This window comes from Oryx dammah, unplaced genomic scaffold (assembly GCF_014754425.2).
Source record: "Oryx dammah isolate SB20612 unplaced genomic scaffold, SCBI_Odam_1.1 HiC_scaffold_24, whole genome shotgun sequence".
NCBI lineage: Eukaryota > Metazoa > Chordata > Mammalia > Artiodactyla > Bovidae > Oryx > Oryx dammah.
The window spans coordinates 24,766,881-24,784,962 of record NW_024070208.1 but is presented as its reverse complement, the minus strand read 5'-3'; the positions used below and the strand labels follow the sequence as shown (position 1 = coordinate 24,784,962).

The 18,082-nt window shown below is 43.6% G+C and overlaps 1 protein-coding gene across 1 annotated transcript in view; it reads right to left on the bottom strand.

The window, feature by feature from the left end:
• SMAD9 (SMAD family member 9) overlaps nucleotides 1–18,082 on the bottom strand; it is a 63,025-nt gene that overhangs the window by 13,546 nt on the left and 31,397 nt on the right. Inside the window, exons 2-4 of the mRNA XM_040267062.1 lie at nucleotides 12,280–12,916; nucleotides 5,660–5,917; nucleotides 2,382–2,603 (exon numbers count right to left, since the gene is read on the bottom strand). Coding sequence (XP_040122996.1) covers nucleotides 2,382–2,603; nucleotides 5,660–5,917; nucleotides 12,280–12,691 — 892 coding nt within the window. The 5' untranslated portion in view covers nucleotides 12,692–12,916. The remainder of the gene's footprint in view (nucleotides 1–2,381; nucleotides 2,604–5,659; nucleotides 5,918–12,279; nucleotides 12,917–18,082) is intronic.

Sequence of the window (18,082 nt, the reverse complement as noted above, 5' to 3'; positions counted from 1 at the left end):
TGTGTGTGTGTGTGTGTGTGTGTGTGTGTGTGTGTGTGTGTATACTTTCTTGTTTGTCTTTCTTTAGTAGTAGGTAATCCAAGAAGCCAGGAGTTTTTGGTTTTGTTTTGGTTGTTTCCCATTGCTATATCCTGAGTGGCAGAATCGCTTGGCCCAGAGCGGATGCTCAATAAATATTTGTGAGATGAATGTGTATCTCTGAAGTTTGAGCATCTCCTGTAACTAACTCCGCAATTACGGAATCAGTTAGTTAACTAACAAGCTAACTTGCTCCCTAATCTTGGGGTGTGTTTGGCTGCAAACTTACTCAGGCTGGTGCTCCAGAAAGCCAAGCAGCTCAGAACCAGGGAAGCCACAGGAGCCCCTGTGAGAGGTCCCCCTGACTTCACAGAAGACTAATCATTCTTGCTTTGGAAATATCCCATGCCATGCTTTACGGCATGTCTTGTAGCCAGCACCCCCCACCCTGCCTTTTTTTCCCCCCACATTAAGGCAATTCCAAAGCAGCTTTCTGAGAAAACTGTGCCTTTGCCTTGGGTACCCTGTTGAGGGTGGGGTGTCCTTCCATCCAGGTGAGTGTTTCCTAGGCTCTCTGGATCCTGCTCTGATGTTTTTTTAACCCTGTAGCTTATCTCTCAGTTAGTAACATGACACCAGCCCTCCACATCTGTCCATCCACATCAGCAGCACCTTGAACAAACTGCTTTCAGAAAGCTTCCCAGAAGATATTCAACACTCTCTGCATATTTTAATTCTATTTTTAGATCAAGTGGCTTAAGTAGAAGTCTCTGGTGCAGACCAATCTGCAAAGCCCTGCAGCAAATGGCTCTACAGCAGTACATCTTAACATTCTATCTTTAGATCACCTGACGATTCTTATAAAAATCATTCCAAAGTAAAACCATCCTGAGAAATTTAAGAAGTCAAAAGTATCACTTCCTGTGAGGACTGACTATGTTTCCTCCTTGGGATAGAAGTTACAGATTCCATTTTCTGAACTCTCTGGGAGCCTAGGGGAAAATTTTAACCACAGTCATAATCACAGTGCTAATTCTGAGGGATGACATACTTGTACTCATCTCCTCAACTCACTCTCAGCTTCTGACTTTCTCTTTTTCATTTATCATTTCTCTACAAAGGCTTCTCGTAAGCCACCACAGAGCTACTACGGGAAGACACAGGATAAAATAAAGTAACTGTCACCATTAAGGGTTAACATCAGGGAACAAATTCGGCCTGCCTCTAATCGACGGTCTGTAGGTTGACAACAGGAGACATTAGGGAGATAGTTAGGAAAAACACAGATTGCATCACACATGAAATAATGGTTCTTCCCTGGAAACTTGAAAGAAAAGGCTTGTGGCTACTTCCCAAGGTGGTGTAAGTGCTGGACAGGGAGAGAAAAGATCAAATAGCCCTGAAGCTTCTTTACACCTGTGATTTCAGTGGACAACCAAGCATCATTTGGACTGCCAACTCTTTGGATAGAAAAGAAAATATGAGGGCTTCCCTGGTGGCTTCCTTCCTGACAATGCAGGAGGCACAGGTTCCATCCTTAGTCTGGGAAGATCCCACATGCCAACGAGCAGCTAAGCCCGTGCTCCACAGCTACTCAGCCTGTGCCCTAGAGCCCGGGAGCTGCAACTACTCTCGCGCCCTAGAGCCCGTGCTCCACAACCAGAGACTCCTCGGCAATGAGGAACCTGTGGGCCGAAACTAGAGAGCAGCCCCTGATGGCCACAACCAGAGAAAAGTGCAAAACGAGGACTCAGCACAGTCAAAACTAAACAAACAGCAATAACTAAAGATCCTCAACCAGGCCTCAGGCTAGGGTTAGACAATCACACCGATGAGGTGGGTTCTAAAGGCGTCATTTCCAGACCTGAGTGAGGCCCGTGCTTGTTCAGCTGTTGTAAAAGTGCCTGGACACAAGAAAACCCCCAATCCCCTACCAAAGGCTTCCAAACGAACAAGTCATCGATTTTTTCAAGAGCTCCCTTCTCAGTCTCTAAAGGTAACTTTACCTGATACAGATTCCTCTTCTTCAGAAGTCATCCTATTTAGCATTTGAGGCAACTCAAAAATAATTCTTGCTACATTTCTTCAATCATTTCATCCTGTCTTTGTATTTCTCGTCTTGTTCATCTTCCTAACACCCACCCTACGCCATCCCCCAGAAGATGCTGTGTCTACCTCAGAGGTGGAGACACTAAAAGACCCCCAAAGTTCTCACGCTCTCCCCAACAGTATCCCCAGCAGTCTCCCAGCTCCCAGCCCTGGGAACATCCCACTAGGCCATGCAGCCAATCCATGGCTCATTTCTGTTGCCGTGTTTGTTAGCTCAGAAGAATATATGAAGTGGATTACACATTTGCCTTTACCCTTTCCTATGTGTCTTCTGGTATTTTCTATCGTTGAGTTTCTGTTTACGTTAGAAAGAAGTCCGAGACAGAATCTGTTCCTGTTATTTGAAGGATCTGTGAATCCATCGATCAGCACACTTCGGGAGGAAGCCTGGAATGTCTCCCCGACACGGTTGTTCAGTTCGTAGTAGGCGACGGAGCACCAGTGCTGCGGCTCCTCGTAGCAAACGGGCCGAAAATCTGAAACAGAAGTGAATCAGACAGGACATCACTACCACCGTGCCCGGGACCTCCCAGCTGACGACTCCACCAGGAACCCGAGGTGACCGCTGTCCCCCAAAGGCTGGCTGTGAGAACCAGCGGACTGCTGTGCGCTGTTCTCAAACCTGCGTCTTTCACGGAAGCTGCTTGCAGGCTGCTCATCTGGTCCACGTACCTGGGAACAGGGGCCGATGTCCTGATGACTATCCCAAGGCTGGAATCTTTGTAAATAAGTTTTTTATTTTTGAGGGGCCAGGCAACATTGGTATGAGTGGATGTGTGTAAACTTCATCCCCCTACCCAAAGGAAACACAGCTAAAAGGAATTTAGAAGGTCATGTCATCTTTACAGCTGAGAGACAGCATTTTACTGACAAAATGAATTCCTATAGTAAAGAGTATCCTTTTCTAAAGAACTAAAGATGAAAAATAATTGTTCGGATATGATGAAAAAATCAAAGCAAAACTACTGCATATGATTTAAAATTGTTAAGAAAGAAAAAAATTCCATATAGAATCACATTCTTCTTTGTGTATATATGGGATTATTATTTCATGGCATAAATACACTTTAAAGGAAGAGATCTAATTTATTAGGAAATTGATGAATGTTATGTTTGCACCCCAAATTTTTCAAAGTAATTTGCCAGTAAATTCAGAAACCCAATTTCAGAGTTCTTTCTTTCTTTGCCACTCATGTTCTTTTTCTGCCTTTCTATGGATTATAGTATCTTTCTTTTCTTTGTATATCCTAGTAATTCTTGTATCTAGAGTGTGTTCTTATAAGCACTAAAACATAAACTTACAAAACAGATAAATTAGGGGGTTATTATTTGGTTTCCAAATGGACCTTCACTTATGAAAGAATCCCCCCTGAGATATGTTGATTAGTAAAGTCCTTTAGAACTTCCCTTCTTGGTGTGGTTCCTGGGACCACAGCCCCTGCAGCAACCTAGGAAATTCTTAGGAATGCAGATTCTTAGAAGCCACTCCAGATGCAGGGAATCAAAATCTGCATTTATATAAGATCGCCACATGGTCTGTGTGAACCTGGAAGTTGAGCAACGTTTATCTAGCTTATTACAAGGGCACAAACTGGAAGGAAATCCACCACAAAACTTCGTTGTTGTTTTTCAGTGGCTCAGTCGCGTAGGCGGATTTTTTTTTACCATCTGAGCCACCAGGGAAGCCCATGAATACTGGAGTGGGTAGCCTACCCCTTCTCTAGGGGATCTTGCCGACCCAGGAATTGAACTGGGGTCTCCTGCATTGCAGGTGGATTCTTTGTGCTGGATGCACAAAAGAGAAGGCGACTGACCTCTGAGTGGTGGAAACAGACTGGCAGGAAATGACAAAACACAGTGACAGATGTGACGGTAGAGACACATGGAAAATAGCAGAAGCATTGTTGAGGGGCAAAAGGAATGACTGACGGTGTGAGTCAGAAGGGAAGAGGCAGGACAACTCCCTATCTTCCCACATTTTATAAGTTTTCTGAGGACAGGAACAATTTCAATTAACATTTTAATTCTCCTTTCCGAACCCTAAGGCAATGCTTGCACACAATAAGAGCTTGACAAATAACTGTCAAATAGTGGGTTGGCCAAAAAGTTTGTTGGGGTTTTTCTGTAACATCTTAAGGAAAAACCTCAACTTTTTGGCCAACCCAGTAAGTGACTATGGGAAGACATGAGAGGCAGGTCTCAGCATCTGGCACCAAATGCATTTGTGCACACCCTTCGAAGGGCTTCCCAGGTGGCTCAGTGGTGAAGAATCCGCCTGACAGTGCAGGAGACCTGGGTTCAATCGCCGGGTCTAGAAGGTCCCCTGGAGAAGGAAATGGCAACCCACTCCAGGATTCTTGCCTGGGAAATCCCATGGGCAGAGGAGCCTGGTGGGCTACAGTCCACGGGGTTACAAAGAGTCGGACACAGCTGAGCAACCAAATAACAACACCCTTAGGAACTTGTGAGCTGGGGATATTCTTCAACTCACTCTCACAAGGTATGTAAATCTCTCCTTCATTACCTGACTTAGATCCATCTTTTGAAGGAAAGGACTCCCTTGGATTGCGGAGACAGGCAGTCAGAGAAGAGGCCTACCACTGATTCCACTACACTGCCTGCCCGCAGGCCACGTCTTCCTGGTTATGTTAGAGAAGTATTTTATAATCTTACCTCTAATTCCTTAAATTAAAAAAGAAAAATCCCTGGAAATTCTCAAGGATGATGTTAAAATCCATCTAGTTTCTCAGAGCTCCTACACCCCAGGTGAGGCTTACAGATAATAAGAGCTCAATAAATATCTGTTAAATAAATGAGCACAGGAAGACCTGAATGAGGTGGATGACAGCAGCCAGCACCAAACGCATTCACGCATGTCTGCAGGAACTTGTCAGCTCCTGATATTCCTTATTTTACTAGAAGAAACTGATAACTCATACCAAGTGAAGCAAGTCAGAGAAAGACAAATATCATATAACATTGCTTATATGTGGCATCTAAAAAAAGGCTACAAAGGAACTCATCTATAGAACAGAAATAGAGTCACATATGTAAAAAATAAACCTATGGGAAAAAACTTATGGTTACTGGGGGTAGAGAGGGGAGGGATAAATTGGAAGACTGGGATTGACACATACATACATACATACATACATACATACATACACACGACTATATATAAAATAGCTAAGTAATAAGGACCTACTGTATAGCACAGGGAACTCTATTCAATACACTATAATGACCTATATGGGGAAAGAATCTAAAAAAGAGTGGAATATGTATATCTTTGCTATACACTTGAAGTTAACCAACACTGTAAATCAATTACACCCCAATAAAATTTTTTAAAAAAGAAAAAGAAACTGATGGCTGCTCCAAAATGGATTGAGTCCTGATCAAGAGGGTTGGCAGGGTCCAAGGGCCCCCTAGAGCCTGCGGTTTGAACTGCAAATGACAAATCGTGCTCACGATGGCCCCGCCCACACAACCGCGTTGGCTCGCATCCCAGGAGACCGCGGCCGGCACTGACCTGAGTGCTGGAAGGGGCTCTCCGGCTCGGAGGGGCTGCCCGGGGAGTGGGGGTAGCCGGCCGTGCACGGGGACGGCGGGAACGGGGCCCCGGGCGACGGCGGGAAGGCCGGGCACGGAGGCTGCTGGAAGGAGTCGGGGTAGGTGGCGTTGTGCGGCATGAGAGGCTCGCTGTGCAGGGACGCGCTGCGGAACTTGGCCAGGAGGCTGAGCTGCGGGTTGTACTCGCTGTGTCGGGGTACCAGCACGGGCGGCAGCACTGGGGGAGGAAGAACCGATGCGTTAGATCCTCGGCTCGGCGTCCCCAAACACAGAGTGGACGCGGGCTGCTGCGGTCTGTCCACTCGGGCCACAACCTGTCCATCATTCTGTGTGCTCCTCCTGGCACTGTCCAAGATGGTCCCATCTCGTCTCCAAAAGGGAGTCTGGCAATCAAGCTAAAGCAATGGTTTCACTCCTCGCAGCCAATTTAGGAAAAGTTTAGAGGAGAATCCTCCTGATGTCAGTAGTCTGTTGCTGCTAAGTCGCTTCAGTCGTGTCCGACTCCGTGCGACCCCAGAGACGGCAGCCCACCAGGCTCCCCCGTCCCTGGGATTCTCCAGGCAAGAACACTGGAGCGGGTCGCCATTTCCTTCTCCAATGCATTAAAGTGAAAAGTGAAAGTGAAGTCGCTTAGTCGTGCCCGACTCTTAGCGACCCCATGGACTGCAGCCTACCAGGCTCCTCCTTCCATGGGATTTTCCAGGCAAGAGTACTGGAGTGGGTTGCCATTGCCTTCTCCAGTTAGTAGTCTTAAGAACTGCCTATTCATTCCCACAGCAGAAATGACTAGAGCTGCCCTGTTACCTGACCTTCTGGGGATCTAATCGTTCACCTCTTCTGATTCTGCCATTAAAGTGTTTTTTCTTTCTTTCTTTCTTTTTTTAATCAAAATCAGTTTCTATTGCTCATGATGAAACCCCAAGTCATGCCCTGGATATTTTTATTTAGATATAAAATATCTATCTAATATAAAATATCTCAGGAACTGTGTTGAATTATTTAGATGACTAGCCTAAATTTTTAGGCTCCATGGTGCTGGTTAAGTAAAAATATTCTACTTGTCTTTACCAGAAAGATTTAAAGGTAAGTAAAAATTATAAAGTAAAAGATAAACAGTGAATAATAATAAAAGTGAATAAGTAGAATATGAAGCAGTAATAGAGAACTTATCTGTTCATTTTAGTATGTTTCTCTCTGGGTTCCCTACTTTAAAAAGAACATAAGTGCTTTTGCTCCTGATTCAACACAAAAACAAGGACAGATGCAATTCTCAAGAGCAAGCATTGCCCAGACATCCCTAGTGCCCACTGGCTTCTGAAGTGTCCCCAGGCTTGGCAGAAAGAAGTTATTCCATGGAGTGTTGTTGAGGGGTGAGCTGGGACCAACTTAAGTTGCAGAAGGAGAAGCAGGGGAAACAGACAGAGGAAGTGATCAAAGAAACAACAGGGGAAAATGTCTCGGAGCCTGAAGAAGGATCTGTGTCATCAGATTGAAAACAGCCACAGAGTATACCGCCCAACGAGGGAAAAAAAGATCCATCATAGTCATACCATCTCGAATTTCAAACATCTAAGGACAAAAGCTCCCAGAGGATCACCTCAAAGTCACCACAAGGACATGAGAAACCAATTTATGACTTCCTGTCATCGATGCTGGACCACAAAAGGCAACAGACTGGACTTCTCTGGCGTCCAGTGGTTAACAATCTGCCTGCCGATGCAGGGGACATGGGTTCGATCCTTGAGCCAGCAACTAGATCCCACATGATGTGAAACAACTAAGCCCAGGTGCCAAAGCTATTGCCCCAGTTCTAGAACTCATGCTCTGCAACAAGAGAAGCCTCTGCAATAAGAAGCCTTGCACTGCAACGAAGATCTGGTTCAACCAAAAAATAAAATAAATAATTTTTTTAAAGGCAATGGACTAATAATCTTTCAAAGGGAAATAATTTGTACCCCCAAATCCCACACTGGAAATTAATATAATAGCAAAAAATAACATAATATTATATTAACTTAAATGATAATATAATATAAACCAAAATATAGATTGAGAAAAGGAAGAAAGGATAAAGGTGATATAAATTAACTAAATCTTCACCTTTTATGTTAGAGTCAATGAAATTAGCTAAAAGTGATAAATTTAGAAATAGATGTATAAGCATATTATTTAGAATTATCTATTTTTTTTTTTTAGTAATAATGGAGAGAGCTAGCAGAAGAACCAAGCAAGAATGATTAAAAGAAATTGTTCCTGGAGCTAGCCTTTCTCTGGTCTGGTTCTTGTAGGAGCTGCTTGTGAGATGAGCAATAGCAGGTTTCCCCTCTCTGGGGAGGGGCAGCCCCTGCATCACCTCCTCCCGCCCCAGAGGGTTCAGATGGGATGTGTGGTCTGTTCAGTGAACAGTCCTTTGCTTCTGAGAATGCTCGACTGCAGAGAGGCCTCTCTGTCCCTCAGCTCTCCAGTGAGCACGGGGTTCCCTGTGGCAATACCAGTGGAGAGAAGTGGCACGGGGGGGATGGTGTAAGAACTTGCAGAATGGAATTGGGCATGTCCTCCCCTCCCACCCCACCCGCAAGCCTGTATTTATTTTTGTATAATTCTCTGGTTGAGGGACAGTGGTCATGAGCTGGTCTTGGGGCACAATTACCCAGAGATGTATTTATTAACAGCCAACCTGTGCAACCTGCTGGAGCTTTATTTTTAATTTAATTTATATAGAGAACCTATTATTATATGCCACAATAGAACTCTATGAAAAACAAAAAAAAAATGCAAGTATCTATAAAAACTTTCATAAAAAGTAAATATTTTGCAGTAAACAGACAATAAGATAATAACTGTTCTTAGACAATAAGAACAGTATGGTAACAACAAATCCATCACAAATTCCACCATTTACCCACTATCATACAGTTATCTCTTCTTACCAAGCAATAATTTTCAGTTCTACAGGTAGAATATAAACTCCAAGAGGCAGATGAACAGTTTTAAGCTAAACCACTACAAATGAGGGTGGCAGGGAAACAGTGATTTCTCCCTCCTTTAAAAGCCAGTATTTGCATACATTGCCTTATGACATTATAGAACAATCCTCAATATCATGATGCAAAAATGACACAGACGATAAGCCATTCAATCTCCTTTTACATATTCCATGAATATAGAGGAATAAAAAGATGTCTTGCCTCATGAATACTCTGAAAGTGAGGGGCTGACACACTAAATGACATACGGCTTATTTTTCAATGATGCTTCTTGAGCACAGTGTTAACAATGATCAGATAAACACTCACTTTTCTTTTTTGGATGAAGAATTTGAATACTCTCTGTGACTTCAGTTCTAATATACCTATAGGGTATCCTTAACATTGATAAACAGAATTCCTCATATCTGAATGCAGAGACCTTCATTCCTCCATGGCTTGCAGATCTGAGGCACCAAAAGAGAAGATGAATTTGTCTTTATTGAGACAAACATCTTGATAATGTATTTCCATCTTCTGAGTAAACTAAAGGCAGTGGAGATTTGTAAGGAAAACTGATAATATCATCAGAGTTGTAATTTAGCCTGACAAGATCTGTTAACTTTAGGATTGCACTGATCATATTTGTAAATACTTTCACTCAAAGCACAGCTGTCTTAGCCCCTGTGGACTACTAGAAAGTATAGACCATAGACTGGGAAGCTTTATAGACAACAGAAATCTCTTTCTCACAATTCCAGAGGCTGGAGAGTCCAAGAAGGGGGTGCAGCCTGGTCAGGTTCTGGGCAGAGCCCCTTTCTGGGCTGTAGGCTGCCTTCTCATTGAGTCCTCATACAGGAAGGGACAAGGGTTCTCTCTGGGGACCTGTTTATAAGGACACTAATCCCACTCATGGGGGTCTGGCTTCATGATCTAGCCATCTAAAGGCACTGCCTCTTAATACAATATCATCTTGGGCATGAGGTTCTCAATATATGAATTTGGGGGGGACACAGATATTCAGTCTAGAGCAATAGCTATTCTTAATCACTCAGTTCTATTTCTGTGTGACAACTGCTGCTTGCAAATAAGACCTAGTGAGCTTACAGACATTGGTGTGCTCAGTCGCATCTGATTCTTTGTGACTCCATGGACTGTAGTCTGCCAGGCTCCTCTGTCCATGGGATATCCCAGGCGAGAATACTGGAGTGGGTCACCATTTCCTCTTCCAGAGGCTCTTCTCAACCCAGGGATTGAACCTGAGTCTCTGACATCTCTTCCACTAGCAGGTGGATTCTTTACCACTGAACCACCTGGGAAGCCCCTCAACATGATGCTACCTTTTAAATACCACACTATCTAAGCATGACCTGGTGGCAGATAATGGAAGGAGTTAACTGTCTGTAAGGGACTGCAGTGCGAAGCTGAAAAAAGCTTTTGTATCTTTTTCAAAAGTCATGTGGTTTTGATAAAGTGTGGGAATTTAACAGAGAGGAGAATATACTGAAATCACCTCTGGCTGCATGAAGAAAAATTGTTATGAGCCCTGAAAACATTTTTGCAAGGCTTCTACCAGACACAGGCCACACAAAGTGAGGTCGGAGGACTAGTGAGACTTTACCAGCTGTTGGGTGCCAGTCCATCCAGATACAAGTATTCAAACCGAAAGTTTGTGTTTAGAAACTTAATAGCCACTTGACAGAGTAATTTTATATCTGTTGAAATGAACAGTAAGAAAAAATATTGAGGTTGTATTTTTTAAAATCAAGCTTGCATTTTTAAGCCTTTTAAAAATTTCATCTGCCCAGTAGTTTATTTGTATTGTAAAAATATTGATATTTGATGGATTGGAAGCTTTTTAAAAACTGGTGCTTCACTGCAGATAGTTTGAAAAGCACTAAAATAGATTATTTTAGTAGGTTGTGAGAAGGAAAAAAAAAAATTCTAGAATGCAGCCTTCAAGGTTCCAAGCATGGGTGGTCAAAAGATGAGAGATTTCAAAGGCAAAACTTCAGTTGTTTTATGGTAATTAGGGACCCAGCACATTTGCTGAACATTAGCATCTTTCATTGTTCTCAAAATATTGACTTTAAGCCTGGGCAGAAAGCTAGATATAAAATTTGTCTTTTTATTTAAAAAATCAAAGTTAGGAATAAAAAAAGCTTAAACATCACCTTAAAATTAATACCATATTTAGCCATCTTTCATCTTGGAAACTCAAACCTAAAATACCAAGATATGAAACCTGCCATATGTAAAAACATTCATACTATTATTCCTGAAAAACCTCATATAATATGAAAAATGAAAACATCAAATAATCCTTTAAAATCAGGGTTTCGAGTGTTCAAAAGGAACGCCTGATACATCTTACAAACACATCTAATAACTACATTACTGAGGGAGAGAAAAATGATTTCCTGATGAACAGTTTTCATGGACTGTATTATTCTGAATGCTTACTATAACTCAAATCTTAGGAACAAAAAGAATCAAGTCTTTTCTGTCATAAACTCCTTAATGACATGTTTTTAAAGTAGATGAAGAAAGCCCAGAGAGAAGCAAGAAAGAGAAGAAAGCAAAGAGGTATATGATGCAGGGCAAACATATTGGATTCACCAGGAAGGTGGGCCTTTTTCATCATGGTCTCATCCTGTATCCTGAGTGACATGACTGTGAGAAGCGTCCACCCTCAGGCAGGTAACATCCTTGACATCAGTTTAACAGCATGATGGCAAGATTTAGGAGCCTGAAAGGTCACCTCACTAAGATTGCTCTAGGCTGGGCAGGACTTAACAGGGATGGCTACAAGGTTAACTGAATCGAGGAGGGAGCCAGGCGGCTGCTGGACTCCCCCACCACCTGCGTTCCTAGACAGAATTGCTGCCTGATGGCCATGGGCTGCTTTCCAGAGTGCATGAGCCGGCCTCTCCAGGAATGGGGAGAGGAAGCTCCCTCAAAAACTGCATCCCTGTAGCTGCAGAACACCATTCAAAGAGAAAAGCAGTCAAACTGTTACACCAGTATGAAGGAACAAAGATGAAGCACCGGACTTACACACACGTGTGTGCCTGAAACGTTTTAGGATTAATACTTTCCTATATTTAAAGTCATATTTAAGAAGAGCTGCCAATCTCCCCTCACTGCCATTATTTTCAGTCTTGGAAGGGTTTCCAGTAACTCTTCCATCATCTGCTTAGTTTAGAGAACATCTCTGCTTACTTTAGCGTGGGGAGAGTGCGGCTGGTTTAGTTCAGTACAGCTGAGCTCAAGGGGAGGAACTGGGGAGAAAGATTTTTTTAAAAAAACAGTTGATCACGTCAAGGCCATATTTAGACCTTTCAAGAACTTGACGATGACTCGAAAATACATCAAAATAAAATGGCATTTTCCAAAATCACACAAAGCTTACATCTATACTGAAACGAAAGATCTTCTGTCTAAGTTACTCTGACTACAAAATTTTGGATCGGCCTCTCCAAACTGAACCTCCCTCTTCCTGTCTCTCTTGCAATGGTGGTAGGGGTTCCTTCTCCTGACGGTGGCCCATGGCTCTCCACTAACCGGGAGGCGCCCTCTTACCTGTCACAGTTAAACCATGAAGGAAACCCACCTGGCGTTTCCACGCGGCGGTAGTGGTAGGGGTTGATGCACACCTCTTTCTGCTTGGAGCCGAATGGGAACTCGCAGCACTCCAGCGGCTTCAGCTCGTGGTGAGACTGCAGGTCCGGCCAGCGCCACACCCGGCAGTAGATGACGTGGGGCAGCCCCTTGCGGTGGGACACTTGCAGCCGCCCGTCCAGGGAGCGGGGGATGGTCACGCACTTGCTGGGCTGCCCCGGGCAGCTGAGCGCCCTCTCCAGCTCGTCCATGGCTCCCTTCTTCTTCTTTAACTTCTTCACTAAAGAGTCCACCGCCTTCTCCGCCCACTTTTCCTCTTCATCTCCTTGCTTCCAGCCGAGCAGTCTTTTCACTGCCGGGCTGGTGAAGGAGAAGAGGGAGCTGATGGGGGTGCTGGAGTGCATAAGAGGGGGCAACTGCAGGCGTCCGGTGCACACAGGAGCTGGACCCACAGCCCTTCACTGACTGCAGGGCCCGAGCAAAGTGAGCAAGGACGCTCCTTGGGAGGTCATAGGTCCCAAGTCCCCAGGGATGTCATAGGTCTTCCTTTTCTTCTGGAAGTGACTGTGACCAGTGAAGGCTGGGAAGCAGTTGACTTTCTCCAAAGCCCTGGGATGGGCAGGACAACTCTGGGGGGAGGAAAAAAAAATAAGACTTCAGTGAACCTCATTGGGACACTTTTCAGAAAAGGGTAAAGGTTGGGTGTAAGAGAGAAAATATTTTTCAGATGTTCTATACTTGAAAATACTTAGCATTTCCCTGGTGGTCTGGTGATTCAGAATCCACCTGTCAATGCAGGAGAAATGGGTTCAATCCCTGCCCTGGGAAGATGCCACATGCCACAGGGCAAATCATGCACCACAGCTACTGAACCCACACATAACCCGAGAGCCACAGCTTCAGAGCCTGTGAACTGCAACCACTGAAGCCCGGGCACCCGAGAACCACGCTCCGCGGCAAGAGAAGCCTTCGCAGTGAGGAAGCCTGCACGCCACAAACAGAGCAGCTTGGGCTTGATGCAATTAAGAAAGCCCGTGTGCAGCAACAAATACCCAGGACAGCCAGATTAATTAATTAAAAATAATAAAGGCAGACACCAAAAAAAAAAAACAACTCTTACTGGCCATCTTGACTCTTTCTTCTGTTTTATGCCCTATTCCAAATCTTGGTAATTCTGCCTTCAAAACGTCTTTCAAGTTTGGGAGCTTTCTCTCCATTTCTGCCAACATCTAAGCCCTGCCCCACCTGACCTCTCCCCTTAATCACTGCAACACCTCTGAAGGAGCTCTTCTCTTCCACTTCTAATCCATGGATAGAGGAGCCTGGCAGACTACAGTCTACCGGGTCGCAAAGAGTTGGACACAACAGAGGGATTAACACAGTAATCTCACCACTCGTTTATGCTTCCAAACTACTTTATACTATAGTGGTTCTCAAAATGTGACCCAAGGACCCCTGGAAGTCAGAGAGTCCCCTTCAGGGGACTGTGAGAGCCTCTCTTTTCCAACTAACACATCTGGGTGCACTAAACCTTCCCCCATATACTTCAACCCAAACAACAGATCACAATAGATGGTTTGCAGGAGCAGTTATGAGAATGTAAGTGTCATAGTCAACCAGGCATTAAGGAGACTTGCAAAAATACAAAATAATAACAACTTTTCACTATTGGGGGGTAAAAACTGATTTTTTAAAAATAAAAATGTTTATGTTATTAATAATATATAATGAGTTTGTCATTGTCTTTAATAAGTCAGTAAATGTTCTAAGCTTTTCAATCGTAATTCCTAAAATGGTGCAAAAAAAAAAAAAAGAGCCACATCAACAAAGGTTCTTTGGAATTCTCAATAATTCTTAAAAATAGAAAGGGGTCATAAGACCAGAACGTTCTAGAAGTTACACACAGTCACACACACAACACGCACACTGTCACTTTTGTTATTCTCCCTCAAAATCAGCTGAACTTTTCTTTGCCTTCTCATCCCAAGGAGACATTCCTCCCCAGTTATTCAACAGTCCCATTTAAATTTCCTGAGGTAGCTCTGCATTTCCTCTTCTGTGAAAAAATAGCTGGCTTAAACAAAACCCTCTGCTTCTTCCAGATTTTAGAAACCAGCTCCCTTGTTTCCCTTGTAAAGTGGTTGCTGGTAGGATTTTGGAGAAAGCTGACTCATTTTAGCATCTTGGAATCAATCTAGTTCATCATCTCCAACAACTGCGTGTTTAATACGCATGAGACGTAATTTTCCCCTTTGCCTCCCTGGAGTTGCACCTTTCTGGGTTCAATTACATACACGTCTTTGGACAGAGGTGCTGTCACAACGCCTGCTCTTATGAGGATCATCAGGCAGCTCTGTGAAGAGGGGTTATTGGTGGCTCAGACGGTAAAGAACCGGCCTGCCAATGCAGGAGACCCGGGTTCAATCCCTGGGTCAGGAAGATCCCCTGGAGAAGGAAATGGCAACCCGCTCTAGTGTTCTTGCCTGGGAAATCCCATGGACAGAGGGGCCTGGTGGGCTACAGTCCACGGGGTCTCAAAAGAGTAGGGCATGACTTAGCAACTAAACAACAATAACAAAGCTCTGTGAAGAGGATGGCAGTCTGATTACACAAAAATGGGTGACATTCAGTAAACATGAAGCAACACGTACATCGCTTTATTCCTTGTGTAGACTTCAGTTAATACAGAGAGGGGGTAAACTAGGGTGAAAGGAGAGTTAAAGACTCCGTAGCTGTTCTTTTTCTCCTGGCAGTTTGACTTACACTCAGTTTTATTTGGAAAGGTTGATTTTGTGGCTTAACAATCATGAATTTATAAAGTATAGTTAAGTCACTGTGTTCGAGCTCTGTTTACTTAATTGAGACAGGCTGCCTTAAAGCAATCGTTGAAGAGGATGAAGGGCTCTGAGGAGGAAAAGCAACATGACACAGAATAACCTGAACCTCAAAAGAGCTCTGAATTCTGCTTAGTTTTACATCGAATTTTTATTAGTAAATCGTGGCATAACTCTTGAAGCTTAGGCCATCAGTAGAAAACAGCTGCTAATAAAGATGTGCAGTAGAGTTAACCTAAAAGACCCTTTAGACAAACTTTTGCTCCAGGAAACAAATCACAGTTCTGCAAACCCAGGGGGTTTGCTGCTATTGTTTTAACTGTTCCGATCTACTAATGGCCTGGGAAATCAATTTATTGGAACAAATTGCTTTTGTAAAAAAAAAACAAAAAAAAAAAACAGACCATATTGCAGTGCAGCTAAGAAAGAAAGAATAGGTATTATTTCATGTAAAAGCTTCATTCGGAGGTATGTGTTCTGTGTGTGTGTGTGTGTGTGTGTGTGTGTGTGCACGCGCGCCCAAGTATTGAGGGTCACTTTGCAAAATTTGTTTGTTATTGTGGGTTACAGTAGAAAAATGTTTGAAAAGCATTACTCCTAAATGATACATTTCCTCAAGCCATGTCTGTTTGAGCTTTACCCTGATGAGTGACTTTCGGGGTCCACCGTCCTTCCTTGTCCCCCGGGGAAATTCCAACTAGTCAAGAATCTAGGGTCTGGGAACCCTGGCTCTGCAGTCTGATTTCACTGCCACATTTCAAATCTTTATGAGTCTCACCATGGCTCCAAAACTATGGTTTTATTGCCACAAGACACAGCTCCTGTTCCATCACACAGAGCCCTTGCCTTAGCGAGGAGGCCCCAAAGAGTCAACTTTAGAATCTCTGAGTAACAAACGCCAAATTCATAATAGTGACCTCTGGATAGGGAAGGAAAAGAATACAAAATACCAAAAGGTTATCGTTAAGGAATTAAATTTAATATCTTGCAAAAACCTGTAACGGAAAAGAATCTGGAAAAGAATATATAAAAATAGTTGTTTAGTCACTAAGCTGGGTCTGACTCTGTGACCCCATGGATTGTAGCCTGCCAGGCTCTTCCGGCCATGGGATTTCCCAGGCAAGAATACGGGAGTGGGCTGCCATTTCCTTCTCCAGGAGATCTTCCAGACATAGGGATTGAACCTTCGTCTCCTGAACTGGCAGGCGGATTCTTTACTGCTGAGCAGTAACACATACACACACACACACATATACACTGCTGCTGCTGCTGCTAAGTCGCTTCAGTCATGTCTGACTCTGTGACCCCATAGACGGCAGCCCACCAGGCTCCCCCGTCCCTGGGATTCTCCAGGCAAGAACACTGGAGTGGGTTGCCATTTCCTTCTCCGATACATATACACATATATGTGTATAACCGAATCCCTCTGCTATATACCTGAAACTAACACAACATTGTGTATCAAACTTTAACAAAAATTTTTAACAAAAACACAAAGTAAATTGAAAATACATAAATTTAGGTTCTGTTTAAGAAAAGTTAAGGTCTAATAAAGCTGACTGGTGGGTCCACAGATGTTCAAAATACGATGCTCTACACTTGTTTGATGTATATATTTTTAATAGGAAAACTAAGTGCAAAAAAACATATCAAACTTGGGCTCTCAGTAACACTAAGGCTTCAGGTTCCTGTCAATGTTAATAGTTCTGATTTGTCCAGGGGTGCAATTTAGGGTTCCTGAAGGTTATCCCATTCTCATTCCTGTAATACTGTCGCCACTAGCAGAACAAAGGGGCCTCACTTATCTCCAGCTGGTCATCACTGACATCCACCGTGCAGGCCACTCCCACCCTGCCCAAGTCTGTCCAGTAGTGTCAATCTGACTCAAAATGGCTTTCTATTGTCAGATAATTTAGGTTTGCAAAGACTATATGTTCTAACCTAGAGCAAGCTCTAACCTCCTGAAAATACCACTGGTGAGACTCATAATTTTAGTAATTAACACACAGCATCCCAGGGAGCCATTAAAAAACTGTCACGCAGATAGGAGGTGGCGGGGGGCGTTACTAAAGCTTGTCCATACTACATTCCTATAAAGTACAAAGAAGAATGAAAAGGAATAAACTGTGAAGATGAATGTATGTGCAGCATTCATATACAAAAATAACCAGATGACTTCTACAAAATATAACAAGAGCTACAGAGAGAGGCAATAAATGACGTAGGAGGAGGAACCCTTGGCCCAACTCAGGGGGTTCTGGAAGGTTCCAAAGATGGTCTCGGAGCTGCACAAGGAAGGCTTTAAGTCACAGTTAAAAGATAACCTAGCTAGGCAGGTGAGGACAACTTACTAATAAGCTTTTCGTGGTTAAACTCACTTCTGTAAGGAAGCTGTAATGCTGCCATAGCCTGACTGTGTGATCTTGAACGAGTCTTGCATTCTCTCCGGGGCCCCTCATTTCCTCATCTGTGGGTCAAGAAGGGCTCAGCCTCATGGGGAGGGTCTGTCTGGGCGCTGGGTCCACGATCCCATGTGGTGTCACAAGGGATTACACAACCACCACATGTAATTCCCCACATGGACTGTTTTTCTCCCACTTTAAAATGAAACCAAACGATCTGTTTGTGCTAAAGGAATGGAAACACCACATTTCCACAACACATTTCCAATAGCATGAAGAATATACTTCTTTGCCTTTTACTGAGTGAAAGAAGCCTTCCTCGATGCTAATGGGCCACTTGCCTCTACCCCTCTCTTCTGCCAAGCAATGAAGTATTTTGTAGCCACTATGCCAAGATATTACTACAATGTTCATTTCAAATAGTATTTTGCACCTTTAAATATTTGTTCAAATTCTGTTTTAGGGGAGCGTTAAGTATGAGTGAAAAGGGGAAACAGTTACTTTTCTCTCAGCTGTTGGTGCTATGCTGCTACCACTGGGGAGTCGGAAAGTAAAGCTC